Raw genomic sequence first — 15635 nt, 5'->3', positions numbered from 1 at the left:
CGCCACTACACCCAGCTAAGTTTTACTTTTAGTAGAGATAGGGTTTCACTATGTTGGCAGGCTGGTCTCGAACTCCTGACCTCAGGTGATCCACCTGCCTCCGCCTCCCAGAGTGTTAGGATTACAGGCATGAGCCACCATGCCTGGCTCAATTTTACTTGATGTTTAAGCCCTGTTACAAATTCCTGTATTTTATTTTATTTTATTTTATTTTATTTTATTTTATTTTATTTTATTTTATTTTATTTTATTTTATTTTATGTCTTTAGGAGCTACCAAGTTTGGATTGGGAAATTGTCAAAATAAAAATTTCATGTAATAAAACATTTGCTTTTTAAATATGTATAGGGTAACATCTATAACAAGCAAGCGAGAGCTTTTCTCAAAAATAAATGGTCTTTAATTTGCCTGTCTTGCCAATTTTAGGTTTTTTGGAGAAGGAAGTTATAACTTACCATGTATTTTAAACAACATTTTTTTACTTTTTAGGCTTATTCTTTAGTAGATCGTGAGGTTGGCTACTGTCAAGGAAGTGCTTTTATAGTTGGATTGTTGCTTATGCAGGTAAGTTAATATAAGTATTAAATGTCCAATGAAATTCTTTGTTAAAGTTGGATTGGAGAGTTTAAAAAGCATCTTTGTTTTTATTAAATATAAGTGGATATGGGTATTTTTTCCTAGGCATAATTTGAATACAAATATTTAGTTTGCACTTTAAAGGATTAAACGTGTTAAAATAATATACAATAATACCTTACCACCAAATGAAATTTCAACTTAATGATGTATACATTTTTACTATAATATTCTACTAAAGCTTGTATCTATAGTAGTTTAAAATCTTATTTGTTAACATTTAATGAAGAGTAATCTTTTTCTAATCAAGGAGGGAATAATTAAAGTGTTGGTAAGAAAATCTTGTTCATATTGTACAATATCTTTAGAGATTTATAGTGAATTTAATTTATCATGGAGCTAAAAGCTCATTATGCATACCTCACTGTATGCTCTAAAATAGTGGTACTCAGCCACTTTCACCCCCTAAGGATATAACTTTGTTATTGAGTAATTGTGTAGTGGGTTTGGGTGGGATGTTTTCAGAATTCGGGGTAGGATAATCATAGCTTTGAAGGGAAATGGCATATAGTGTTATCTCTTCAACTTTGTTGAAATGTTAAGTCCATGTTACTCTTTGTTTAGTCTCAGATTTTAGTCCTGAAAAGGAATCATGGAGATACTTGGTTTGAGTCATGTAGGGTGGTTTTGCAACTCAGTTCTGGACATGCTGTATGAATTTAGGCTAGATTATTTAACCTCTCTCTGAGCCTTAATAAGATAATACTATCTACTTTCAGATTATTTGTGAGGGTTATTCGAGGTAGTGTATGTAGAAAAGCCTAGCATGGTGTTTGGCCCATAGGAGATAGGCAGTGAAAGTTCAGTGATTTACCCAAGATCACTGCATCCTGGTAGATAAAAATAAAGCAGGAATCACAAACTGTTTCCTGATGCTTTGCTTCGGTTTCCCAACTGCTTTGAGTTTTAAAGCTCTGTTGCTGTCAGGAGTATACACACCCCTCTTTTCTGAGTAGAATAAACCTGATAAACCTGATGTCAGAGACACTGGTTTATAATAAAAATAATTTTTACTCTGTGTTATAGCATATGTAAGAACACATAAGAAGGGCTCCCAGTGGTTATTGATTTCTAAGTGGAATTAGGTTATAAATAATACAATGCAAAACTAGATTTGTTAATGTTAAGGTATAGTTGTTTAACAAAATTATGATTTTCCAGCTTTGCGCAGTGGCAGTATCTTAGCCAATGAGGTTTATCCGAGGCACAATTATTGCTAATTGAAATTATGATTTTCCTACTTTATGATTGTTTAGTACTGGTAGATCCTTCATTACTGAACTCAGACATCCTTATTTATCAGTCTAGTGATTTTTGCTGCTGTTCTGGTCCTTTTATTTTCCTGTTAGCTCTACAATAACCTTTTAGTAGTTATTTCTCTTGGGCATCTAAAGAGCAGTTTTTCTCTGCTTGAGGTCTGGATCTCTGAACAGCTGACCTAGCTCTCTAGGAATCCTGTGGATCCTGTGAATCCTCTAGGAATCACAGTTTCCTTCAAGACAGGGCAAGCAGTGGTGGTAGAAATACTAACTTCAATAAGTATTATTACCACCATTGGAGTAATAAATAATATTTTGGTGATTGATCTACTTAGCTGTTGTCAGTGGCAGCAATATATTAACACAACAGTAGTCACTTATGGCCCAGGGCCATAAGGTAGAAAAGCTCCTCTTTTTGTTTCTGAAGTTTATGCTCACACCTTATGGTATATTGTTGTCCTGTAACTTCAGTTTAGAAATGTAACTCAAGAGAGTCTGATAAAATTTGCAGAGTTAGTACATATTGTATCAAAATGGTTAAAAGTGTTGGATATGTATGTTTTGTGTATATCTCACTCCTATAAAATTAGGTATATTGTCTGCATTAGACCTTTGCAAAAGACATGGATTCTCATCAGCTCAGAGTCACAGAGAAAGTATGTAGCAGCACATTGCTCTAGGACGCAAGCATCTTGATTTCTTTCTAATGGAAAGGAATGACTATAAAACAAGTTGGTATATGCCACTCTGTGTCACATTTTTTCATTTTGTCACCATAGTTTCAATTTTTTGAGAAGGACCTAGTGATACTTTTTCTGTCCCCTTTTCCTCTTTTGCCAAATTACCTCAACTTATTTTTTAAAATGTTGCCATTAAAAAAATTCTCCTCTAGTTCCCATATTATTGCTATTGCAAAGAGGAGAGGGAATGAAACTTGTTTTGATATGTTCAGAAGACAAGAAATTGTTGTAAGACAAAAAGGGAAATTATAATTACATACTCCATAATGACATTTTGGTCAACAGTGGACTGCATGTATGATGTGCGCACCTAAGATTGTAATACCCTATTTTTACTTTGCTTTTTCTATGTTTAGATATACAAATATGTGCCATCATGTTACAGTTGGCGTACAGTATTCAGTACAGTAACATACTGTACAGGTTTGTAGCCTAGGAGCAATAGGCTGTATAGCATATAGCCTAGGTGTATAGTAAGCTATATGATGTAGGTTTGTGTAGGTGCACTCTATGATGTTCGTACAATGATTAAATCGCCTGAGGACATATACCTCGGTAATCTCTGTCCCTTTCCAGTGCTGTGGGAGAGAAAAGAGAACACAACTACCTTAGGAGAGAGCCAGGTTTCAGTGTTGAAATATTCTTAAGGGAGATCCAGATTTCAGCTAAAGAAAGAGAGCAACATTTGGAAAAGAGATTGAGGATATAGGTAGACTATTCTGTTCATGGTAGGATATGGGTTCCAGAAAATGCTGTGGAAAAGATTTAGGAAAGATTGGAAATGGGGTCAGATTAGGGGAGCAGTAAAATCATGTAGGATGAGAGTCCTGGGATTTGGGGCTTCTCGTAGTGACTGACATAATTCAGTGGGACTGTGGAGCTTGATATAATTAATAGAGATAACCTCCAAAGTAGAATTGTGGCCATGTGTGTTGAGAGGAAGGAAGAAGTGCAGGTTTTGCCAAGAGTAACTCTTGGCTCCTGTCCGTGGCTGTGTCAAGGCCAGGGAAAATGTCTTGTTATTAGCAGCAGTCTTCCGCAAGAAGAAGGCCTGGAGATCCTTTCGGATGTTCTCTTTTGAAACACACCGGTATAATGGGAATGAATGAGAATTAGCAAACTTTATTATTTTGAGAAAGATGGCTTAACACTTTGGGTAGTTATTTGCCTAAGTATTCTGAATATCTTTGTAGCTCTTTACAGAGCTTTCATATTGATTATCTTATTTGATATGATTTTCTGGTGATTTACACATAAAATGTGAAATTGATAACTTTAAACCCCAATTTCAGATAATATGAAAACATAATTAACATGTCCTTTTAATACTTACACCATGTCATATGACTTTTTGCTCAGAATCCTCAAAAAACCTTCTCTCTCGCTTAAGGTAAAAGTCAAAATCCTTACCATGGCCTCTACAGCCCTCTGCATTTTGGTTCCCTGTTATTTCTCCTCCATGACGTAAGCTTCACTCATAGTATTCTAATTTAGTAGTTCTCTATTTGCTGTTTCTTGAGCATGCCAAGTGTGACTCCATTTTAGGACTTTTGTACTCTTTGGTCTTCTGGAACTATTCTTTCCTCAAATGCTCCCTTGCTTTCTTCAGGATTCTGCTCAACTGTTACCATATCAGGGGACCTTTCCTGATCTACATCAATAGCCGTGTGTCTCCCCAGCATTCCCTGTTACCCTACATTATTTTATTTCTGTAGCATCTATCACCATCTGACATACGCATTAGTTGATTTATTCTGTGTCTTGTCTGCCTCCCTCCATTAGAAAGTTCAGTTTCCTTGAGAATAGAGATTGTGTTTATTTTGTTCACTGCTGCATACCCAGAAAGAGAAAAGTATCTGGCTATAAATCAGTATTTGTTGGTTGAATTAATGAATGAGGCAAGTTGAGACAGTTGGTTTCAGAGATTGTAAGATTTGTTTAACTTCTCGTTCTTGGTGATGGAATGGGAGACTAGAACTTTCTGATTCTTAGCTAATTGCTCTTAGCATTGCAGCACACAGCCACTCAAACAGTGCTTATGATTGGCTGGGTACTTAGTTTAAATATCATTGGTTTATTTGTGTATCATAGAACATTCACCTATGTTGTTTTTTTCCTTCCAATGTAGATGCCAGAAGAAGAAGCTTTCTGTGTATTTGTTAAATTAATGCAAGATTATAGACTTCGTGAACTTTTTAAACCAAGTATGGCAGAATTGGGCCTTTGTATGTACCAGTTTGAATGTATGATACAGGTAAAAGTGCAGTGTTGATAAAAAGGCATATTGCCTTTGTATTTTTTATATCTTGTTCTGAGTGCCAACTGAGCAAATTTAATGTTAAAAGCATTAAAGCACTTGAATGTGTAAGTGTTTTAATTACATGATTTTTTTTTTGGTTCGTTTATGTACGACTTGACCCTTCACATTAGGTAGATCACAGTCTAGAACTTGACTCCAGTTTTCTTATTCAATCCTTAAGCATTTCTGCCAAATGTACTATACACCCCTTACCTAAGCACATGAATTTCCTTATTATATCCTATTATTGTTACATGGTCTAAGCTCTCTTACAGGAGCTTTATGATGTTATCACACTGACATCAGTCCCCTTACTTTGAGACTCTGTCTCTTTGAGTCCTTTCCTCTGCCTTTTTACTTTTATTTTATTTTTATTTTTTACTAGCCCGTAATTTTTTTTCCTGTAATGTTTTCTTTTTATGTTGCTAGTTTAAGACTCAAGTTATCTAGTGACTGAATGAAGGTGGAGAGAATAGGAGCAGAATCAAAATCAAGGGAAAAATACCTTTGAAGTATTTTACCTTTCTGGATTTAATTTTTATATTTTGTATATTTAAGTTTGCTATAATGTAAATATTTTCACTTATTTAAATTTCAATTTCAATTAAATGAGCAGAATATAAGAAAATAGGTTAATGAATCAGCTGGCATGGGAGCCATTTTTATTAGTTTCCTGTCTCCTGGCAGCCTTATAAACTCCAAGTTTTTCTATCTATGGTGGGAGCAAGGGGATATGTAAAATGTTCTTACATTTTATTTTTTATTTATTCATTTATTTATTTTTGAGAGGGAGTCTCGCTTTGTGGCCCAGGCTGGAGTGCAGTGGCGCAATCTCGGCTCACTGCAAGCTCTGCCCCCTGGGTTCATACCATTCTCCTGCCTCAGCTTCTCGAGTAGCTGGGACTGCAGGTGCCCACCACCACACCCGGCTAATTTTTTGTATTTTTTTTAGTAGAGACGGAGTTTCACCATGTTAGCCAGGATAGTCTCGATCTTCTGACCTCGTGATCCACCCACCTTGGCCTCCCAAAGTGCTGGGATTACAGGCGTGAGCCACTGCCGTGCCCAGCTGATTTTTTAATTGACATACAATGGTTGTACATTATGGAGTACATACTTTTTGTTTCTATATATTTTAAAGAAAAAGCCAGAATAGGTCGTAAGATGATTTTTTTTTTTTTCTTTTCTGAGACAGAGTCTAGCTCTGTCGCCCAAGCTGAAGTACAATGACACGATCACGGTTCACCGCCTCCTTGACCTCCTGGGCTCAAGCCATCCTCCTACCTCAGCCTTCTGTGTAGCTGGAACTACAGGTGTATACCACTGCAACTGAATAGTTTTTTATTTATTTTTATTTTTTATTTTTTAATTTTTTGTAGAGACAGGGTTTCACTATGTTGTCCAGGTTGATGTTGAACTCCTGGGCTCAAGTGATCTTCCTATCTAAGCCTCCCAAAGTGCTGGGATTACAGGCATGAGCTGCTGTGCCTGGACTTGAGATTATTCTTAATTATTTCTTTTCTGAAATAGTAAGCTTGTTTTTAGCATCCTTAAACTCTTTTAATGTTATATTTTTCAATTAATGTGTCATTTATGGCTGGATGCAGTAGCCCATGCCTCTAATCCCAGCACTTTAGGAGGCTGAGGTGGACAGATCACTTGAGCCTAGGAGTTTGAGACCAGCCTGGGCAACATGGCAAAACCTTGTCTCTACTAAAAATAAAAAAAATTAGCTGGGTATGGTGGTGTGCACCTGTAGTCCCAGCTGCCTGGGAGGCTGAGATGAGAGGATTGCTTCAGCTTGGGAGGCAGAGGTTGCAGTGAGCCAAGATCACACCACTGTACCCTAGCCTGAGTGACAGAGTGAGACCCTGTCTCAAAAAAAAAAACAAAAAGAAAGTCTCATTTATGTTTTGAATTACTAGACTTGCTGAAACATCTGTATTTTGAGTATTTTTCCTATTCTTTAGGAAGGTAAGAATTAGGTGATCAATGGTAGATAGTGCCTAAAAGTATTTTAACATGGCATTTATTTTCTTTTTAAACGTCTTTTTGAAATATTATAGTAGATAGAAAAGTATAGAAAATATCAGTCACTCTTGTATCCACCAACAGGATTAAACAAATATAAAACTTTTATTGGTTTCTTTTTATTAATAAATTAAATGTTATACTCAAAATTCCAACTACGCATTCTTTTCCCCTTCTTTCTTTCCTAGATAATAGCCACTGTCCCAAATGTTTCAATTTCTATGTCTTACGTTTTCCATATGATGCTTGATCTAATCTTTGTGTTTGGTATAGGATGATCTAGTATAAATATAATGATCTAATTTGAAATACTCAGTTTTACTGTGTTATAACTAACTGCTTTCTTCTCTTTAGGAGCATCTTCCAGAGCTCTTTGTACATTTTCAATCTCAGAGTTTTCATACCTCAATGTATGCATCATCCTGGTTTCTGACTATCTTTCTTACAACTTTTCCACTACCAATTGCAACAAGGATATTTGATATCTTTATGTCTGAGGTAAGCTAATGGGCAGACAAAGAGCAGGAGCTGAGCAAAGGGGTCACTGAGTTAGTGAGAGCAGGGCAATGAGGAGAGCAATGAAGGAAAGCCATGTGTCCCATGCAAAACTGCTTACATGGATAATCCCATTTAAACCTTATAATAACCCTATCAGGTAGATACTGTTTTTATTCCATTTGTTAGATGATAGATGAGGAAGTTGAGACTTAGAGAAAGGTTAAGTAGCTTGTCTGTGGACACACAATACATAAGTGGTGTTTGTAACAAGGATTCAAACATAGGCAGTTTGGAGCCTACACTGTTAATCATACCTCTTTATCACCTCCTAATACAGTGAAAGTTCATGAGAGGTAAAATATTTGTCTTACAGTTAAAATTGTTGCAATGCATCTGTCATCCAAAGAGTAAGAAGTAATAAGCATGTTTCTTCTATTCTGTGAACACATTGCAGGTTGTTGTCCTTTTGTCAGTAGTACATAGAGGTAATCCTTTATTTTCTAGTCTGTGAACTCAGTGTTGCTATTAATTACATCTTGGGAAAATCAATTTGTATTACCTATCTAAATTAGTTCAGATCACAGTTGGCCAACTGTGATTCATGTCCCAATCAGATGGACAGATTTTTGTGCCAAATCTGTCCTTCCACACCTGTTTTTAATAAAGTTTTCCTAGAACACAACCCTGCCCATTTATTTATATGTTGTGTATGTCTGCTCTGGGGTTGTAGTGACAGAGCTGAGTAATTTTGACAGACAGTGTAGCCCATCAAATCTAAAATATTTGCTTTCTGACTCTTGACAGAAAATGTTTACCAGCCTCTAGTTTAGATCCCTAAATGCTTACCTTAGTATTATTTCAAATGACTTGTTTTTGTTGATGGAAGAGTAAGATAAATTTGGATTTATTTAATTTGTTTCCTCAGGGTTTAGAAATAGTGTTTCGTGTAGGATTAGCACTTCTTCAGATGAATCAGGCAGAACTGATGCAACTTGACATGGAAGGGATGTTACAGGTAAGTTCATAATTCCTTTTTTGTTTTTTTTTTTGGAGACAGAGTTTCACTCTGTTGCCCAGGCTGGAGTGCAGTGGCGTGATCTCTGCTCACTGCAACCTCCACCTCCCAGGTTCAAGTGATCCTTCCCCCACCTCAGCCTCCTGTGTAGCTGGAATTACAAGCGTGCACCACTACACCCAGCTAAGTTTTGTATTTTTAGTAGAAACAGGGTTTCACCACGTTGGCCAGGCTGGTCTAGATCTCCTGACCTGAAGTGATCCACCTGCCTTAGCCTCCCAAAGTGCTTCGATTACAAGCATGAGCCACCATGCCCAGCCCGTAATTTCTTGAATGTCTTTGGATTTCACTATTAACAGCGCTTAAGTCATTCTTATGTTTTTCTTTTATTGTATCTTAGCACTTTCAAAAGGTCATTCCACATCAGTTTGATGGTGTCCCAGACAAGCTAATCCAAGCAGCTTACCAAGTCAAATACAACTCAAAGAAAATGAAAAAGTAAGTATTTTATATTTTTGTTGGAAATTCAGTGGAAGTTGCAAAACATTCTAGTGATACAGTTTTCCTCCTTAGGTTATAGAACTGTTTTATTTTCTTTGGTGGTATTGGTTTCATTATAACGTAAAGCTAATGTTGGAATATACAGCTTTTAATAGTGGTGCGTGGGACTAGCATGTACTACCTTTAAAACTTTCCTCCTTTTACATATTGACTAGAATTAGGAGCCTGGAATGGATATACATATGTGAGGATGCTGTTATTTTTGAAACCACTTTTCTGGTGTGGTCCCATTCATTGACATTCTTTTCCTCTTAGTTTGACCCCAGAGTGTCACTTAAGTTCAAAATTAGCATAACCAGCAAGATAGACATTAAGTATGGATTGAGAACTTAAAAATTTATTTATTTATTTTAGAGACAGGCTTTTGCTCTGTCACCCAGGCTGGAGTACAGTGGTGTGATCATGGCTGCTCACTGTAGCCTTGAAATCCTGTGTTCAAGTAGTCCTCCCACATCAGCTTCCTAAGTACAGGAAGTACCCTGTCTCTACTAAAGTACAGGTGTACTACAGGTGCATACCACCATGTCTGGCTAATTTAAAAAATTTTTTTTGTAGAGACAGAGTCTCACTGTATTGCCCAGGCTGGTCTCGAACCCCTGGGCTCAAGTGATCCTCCCATCTCAGCCTCCTAAAATGTGGGGATTACAGATGTTAGCCGCTGCACCTGGTCAAATTTTATGTATTGTGCTACTTTCTAATGAAGCTTTTTTTGGTATGCATGTCCTAAAAGTTCAAAATAAACAGTCTTGGCTCATTAGTTTTATTTTTGAAACAGATTAAGTGTATTAATTAAAATAATAGCCATGATTTCTCTAGCTTCCAGTACTTAATTCTTAACCTGTGGTCATGTACTTTCTATGGCATAAAATGCTTTAAAATGATAACAATACTTTATGCTAGCAGTTAGCAGTTTCTTTTCTGCTGCAATATGAAATTACATTAACATGTACAACGTACTACTCCCATGGATATTCCTACTCCACAAAGTATATTTAAATATGAGTGAGAATTTTGTTATTAAAATTAGTTAGCTTTTCCATGCACAAATGATATGTAGTCCCAGCTACTCGGGAGGCTGAAGCAGGAGGATTGCTTGAGCTCAGGAGTTCACAATCAGCCTAGGTAACATAGTGATACGTTATCTCTTTAAAAAAAATTAAAAAGTTAGCTCTAATTGACAAAAGCAAGCCGAGCCGATTTTTGAGCTTCAACTTTTATTATTAATAAGTTACTTGTGATGTTTTAAATAACCACCATCATGTTGATACATTTTAAATAACTACCATCATGTGGAGACATCATATAGACCAAAAAGCTGCTGTGCCTTGTAACTGATAAAAATGAATTATCTCAATTTTTGTCACATGGTAAAACAACATTGAACTCACACTAGCCAGGCAGAGAATTTATTTTACTTTAGAAGTCTGATAGAGAATGAGTTTCCTTAACCTTCTTGGTAACTAATTCTCCTTGTATAGATCTTGTCATATGTACAATCCATTTCTGAAATTTTAGTTAATCCTGTTTACTTATCAGATTTCTGGCTCCCTAGTTCTTTCACTTCCTTTTTTTTTTTTTTTTTTTTTTTGAGACGGAGTCTCGCGCCCAGGCTGGAGTGCAGTGGCCGGATCTCAGCTCACTGCAAGCTCCGCCTCCTGGGTTTAGGCCATTCTCCTGCCTCAGCCTCCCGAGTAGCTGGGACTACAGGCGCCCGCCAAATCGTCCGGCTAGTTTTTTGTATTTTTTAGTAGAGACGGGGTTTCACCGTGTTAGCCAGGATGGTCTCGATCTCCTGACCTCGTGATCCGCCCGTCTCGGCCTCCCAAAGTGCTGGAATTACAGGCTTGAGCCACCGCGCCCGGCCTCACTTCCTTATTCATGCTCTCCCCATTCTGCTTTATCAAGATCTCTAGATTGAGGTGTAAAAGCCTTCTTCTGATATGAACAACTGTACTTCCTCTGCCCTTTTGTTTCCTGTATTCATGTAGCCAATTGTTGTTGCATAGTTACTGAGATTGCTGACAGTAAATTATGTTTCCAGTGGCCTTCCATGTGTGTTTATATTGGCTTTGATTAATTATCTCATTCCTCACAGTGGTTACTTCAAACCTTACCATTCTTCCCAAACTCCCATCCCCTTTTTGCCATACTTAACTCTCACCAGATTACCTTATTCCTAATTCAGCAATCATTTTCAAACTTCCTAAACTTGCTGTCTTCCAGCTTGTAGACTTAGCTATGTTCTTTTTCTTCTCCTTTTAGAATACAGTATTTTTTTCCTTTATAATGCTAATTCAGAATACATGATGTTACTCGTTTCCATCTCTTCCAGCTCCTTGCTCCATTAACTATTCCTTCTGTCCTCTATCTTCAACTTCTTTCTCTCTGTTGTTTCATTTTCTTCAATCTAAGAAAATAATTTTTAGTTCTGACTTAGAAGCAACAAAATAAAACCTTCCTCAACATAGCATTTCATTTTCCTTTTATGAAGCTTAGCTGTGAAGAAAACAATAGATTTTACTCATTAGCTACAGATCACATTCTATTTGCTTTTTTTCACTTGGGAAAATTTTCAGACATACAGAAAAATAGAATAAGAAATATCCATTGCTTATTGTCTACATTTAACAATTGTTAATATTTTGTCATATTTATTTTTTTCAAAGTATTTCAAAGTAAATATTGTTAATATTTTGTCATTTTTTTCGAAGTATTTCAAAGTAAAGCTCAGAAATTGTGACACTTCACTCTTTAATACGTCAGTATTCATGTCCGTAAAGTAATTTGCCTCCTTTACCACATTGCTTTCACCACTTAACAGTAATTCCATAATACTGCCTAATACTCAATCTATGTTCACATTTCCTCAGTTGTGCCAAAAATTTCTTTGCCATTGATTGCATTGTATTTGGTTGTTCACTTACATTTTTAAAAATTTAGATCAGCACCATCTATTCCAATCTTCCTTTTTAATATATTGACTTGTTGAAGAGACCAAGTCAGTTTTATGGAGAATATCAAACCTGAAGGATTCATCTGATTATTTCCTTGTCATCTCATTTAACTTCTGTATCTCTTGTGTTTTCTATAAACTGAGAGCTAATGTGAAGACTTAATCTAATTAAGCATGAACATTTCTGGCAAGAGTACTTAATAGGTGATACCATGTACTTTATTCATCTTAAAAGATGTATAATGTCTGTCTCACTGTTATTAGAGATGCCATGATTGATGACTAGATTAAGGTAATGACAGATTTCTTTATTATAATAGCCGTGGTGGCCCTCTTGGCACCCAGTAAGTATTTTGTAAGTTGATACTTTGGCATCGTAAGAATATCCAGTTCCTTATGACTTTCCACCTCTTGGCTCAGTCTGCTCAAAAGTATTAATGAAGGCTAGGCACAGTGGCTCACACCTATAATCCCAGTACTTTGGGAGGCTGAGGTAGGCAGATCACTTGAGGCCAGGAATTCAAGACCAGCCTGGGCAACATGGTGAAATCCTGTCTCTAAAGGAAAGAAAAAAAAAAAAAAAAAAAAAAGACCAAAAATTAGCCAAGTGTGGTGGTGTGCACCTTTAGTTTCAGCTACTCAAGAGACTAAGTTGGGAGAATCACTTGAGAAGTCAAGAAGGATGCAGTGAGCTGTGATTGCATCACTGTACTTCAGCCTTGGCAACAGAGTGAGACCCTGTCTCCAAAAAAAAAAAAGTATCATTGGGGATACTTTTCGTGTTAAATTGTTTCATTTAGGATAACAAAAGCATGATTTTCAAAATGTCGTTCTTCTTACTTTTATCAGTCAGCTTTCTTCATAACCTTTTCTTCTTTAACTGCAGCTAACTTCATTCTACTGGAAACACATATAAACACTTCATTATTTCAGCCAAGCATTGTGGCTCACACCCACAATACCAGCACTTTGGGAGGCCCAGGCAAGAGGATCGCCTGAGCCTGGGAGTTTGAGACCAGCCTGGGCAACATAGCGAGACCCCATCTCTGCAAGAAATAAAAAAAGCTAGCCAGGTGCCTGTAGTCATGGCTTCTCCATAGGCTGAGGTGGGAAGATGGCTTGAGTCTGGAGTTGGAGGCTGCAGTGAGCTATGATCACAGCACTGCACTCCAGCCTGGGTGACAGAGTAAGACCCTCTCTCTTAAACAAAACAAAAACTTCATTATTCCCTTTAAATACCAAATTCCAGAGAAAAGAGTTAGTGGGAATGGTGTTCTTTTGAATTAGTCTATTGTTTTGCAGGGGGCATTATTAAGGACTTACAGGCCTATATTCAGAATGTTTTAAGGTTGCAAAGTAAGTTGTGTTGAACATCACAAAATTTTGCCGAAGTGACACTAGTTTATAGTCTAACCCAGCAGTGTATGAGTTCTTATTGTGGCCAGGTGCGGTGGTTAACCCCTGTAGTCCTTTCACTTTGGGAGGCTGAGGCAGGCAGATTGTTTGTGCCTAGGAGTTTGAGACCAGCTTGGGCAACATGGTGAAACTTTGTCTTTACAAAAAAATACAAAAATTAGCTGAGTGTGGTGGCGCCAGTACACCTGTGGTCCTAGCTACTCAAGAGGCCAAGGTGGGAGGATCACTTGAGCCTGGGCAGTCCTGGCTGCAATGATCCACGATTGTGCCACTGCACTCCAGCCTGAGTGACAGAGTGAGACCCTGTCTAAAAAAACGGTCTCATTGTTCTACTTTGTCATCAGTGCTTGGTTATTCTTAATTTTTGCCAATCTGCTTGATTTTTATCAATCACAGGGGGCATTATTAAGGGCTTGCAGGCTTACATTCAGAATGCTTTAACATTGCAAAGTAAGCTGTGTTCAGCATCACAAAATTTTGCCAAACTGACACTAATTTATAGTCTAGCCTAGCAGTGTATGAGTTCTCATTGTGGCCAGTATAAAATGTCTCATTTTCTACTTAATTTATATTTCTCTGATTGTTAATAAGAGTAAGCATCTTTTCATACGTTTCTTGGCCTCATGTTTTTCTTCTATTTTTTTTTCCTCCCTTTTCTCTTGCAGCGTCTACTTCATACTGCTTTGACTTCTTAGTGGTTGCTAGTTGTTTGTAATCTGGGTTGTAATCTTTTGTCTGTATTAAAAGATAAGTCTTGTCCATTTCTACCAAGTATCAGTCTTGGAATATATAATAAACTCACAATTGGACCTACCTCTCAAAAATGCTCAAGCTTCCTGTTGGTTGGAGGGTGGCAGCACAGAAAAGTAAATGGCTTATTACATGCAAATATATAACAGATTATTAAAATTATATGTTAGAGATACCTAACCCGTATGTCTTCAAACTGGCATACACAGTCTGCTGGGTGTCAGGAAAATGTTTGGAGCTTGGTTAAGTAGATTTTCAATTTCTGTCCATATTCTTTCCTACAGTTTATCTGTCTGATAACATTTTTGTAGTAGAGGTGCCTTGATTCTCCTTCGCACCTTCCCTTTTACAGCATGCCTTCTCCCACTTTATTAAAGGAAGGAAGGAAGGAAAACCTGTCAGCCAATCTAGATCTTACTATGGTACATTACTTTAGTTTATAAAAAATCTCTGCAGCTCCAAACAAAAAGAGCAGTTTCAGAATGACTTGCTCCTGAGGGAGTATCCCCTGAGAGAGCAAAGCAAGAAAAATGGAAGTTTTCTTTATTACTATTATTATTATACTTTAAGTTCTAGGGTACATGTGCACAATGTACAGGTTTTGTTCAGCTCCCACCTATGAGTGAGAACATGTGGTGTTTGGTTTTTCTGTCCTTGTCCTAGTTTGCTTAGAATCATGGTTTCCAGCTTCATCCATGTCCCTGCAAAGGACATGAACCCATCCTTTATTATGGCTGCATAGTATTCCATGGTATATATGTGCCACATTTTCTTAATCCAGTCCATTATTGATGGACATTTAGGTTGTTTCCAAGTCTTTGCTATTGTGAATAGTGCCGCAATAAACATACGTGTGCATGTGTCTTTATAATAGCATAATTTATAATCCTTTGGGTATATACCCAGTAATGGGATTGCTGGGTCAAATGGTATTTCTAGTTCTAGATCCTTGAGGAATCGCCACACTGTCTTCTACAATGGTTGAACTAGTTTACAGTCCCACCAACAGTGTAAAAGCATCCCTATTTCTTCACATCCTCTCCAGCATCTGTTGTTTTCTGACTTTAATGATTGCCATTCTAACTGGCGTGAGATGGTATCTCATTGTGGTTTTGATTTGCATTCTCTGATGACCAGTGATGATAAGCATTTTTTCACATGTCTGTTGGCTGCATAAATGTCTTCTTTTGAGAAGTATTTGTTCATATCCTTTGCCCACTTTTTGATGGGGTTGTTTTTTTCTTGTAAATTTGTTTGAGTTCTTTGTAGATTCTGGATATTAGCCCTTCGTCAGATGGGTAGATTGCAAAGATTTTCTCCCATTCTGTAGGTTGCCTGTTCACTCTGATGATAGTTTCTTGTGCTGTGCAGAAGCTCTTTAATTTAATTAGATCCCATTTGTGAATTTTGGCTTTTGTTGCCATTGCTTTTGGTGTTCTAGTCAGGAAGTCTTTGCCCATGCCTATGTCCTGAATGG

At 37.1% G+C, this 15635-nt stretch overlaps 1 protein-coding gene and 1 pseudogene across 3 annotated transcripts in view; both read left to right on the top strand.

Moving 5' to 3' along the window:
• Window positions 1-15635, top strand: part of EVI5 (ecotropic viral integration site 5) — a 282059-nt gene that overhangs the window by 84691 nt on the left and 181733 nt on the right. For all 3 annotated transcript variants that reach the window (XM_030935805.1, XM_030935804.1, XM_030935803.1), the window contains exons 5-9: window positions 490-564; window positions 4764-4889; window positions 7320-7463; window positions 8389-8478; window positions 8879-8976. In XM_030935805.1, coding sequence (XP_030791665.1) covers window positions 490-564; window positions 4764-4889; window positions 7320-7463; window positions 8389-8478; window positions 8879-8976 — 533 coding nt within the window. The remainder of the gene's footprint in view (window positions 1-489; window positions 565-4763; window positions 4890-7319; window positions 7464-8388; window positions 8479-8878; window positions 8977-15635) is intronic.
• On the top strand, window positions 1796-1917 carry LOC115899326 (annotated as a pseudogene).

Source organism: Rhinopithecus roxellana, chromosome 8, assembly GCF_007565055.1.
Source record: "Rhinopithecus roxellana isolate Shanxi Qingling chromosome 8, ASM756505v1, whole genome shotgun sequence".
Lineage (NCBI taxonomy): Eukaryota > Metazoa > Chordata > Mammalia > Primates > Cercopithecidae > Rhinopithecus > Rhinopithecus roxellana.
The sequence above is the reverse complement of the archived record's forward strand: the minus strand, read 5'-3'. Positions and strand labels throughout refer to the sequence as shown.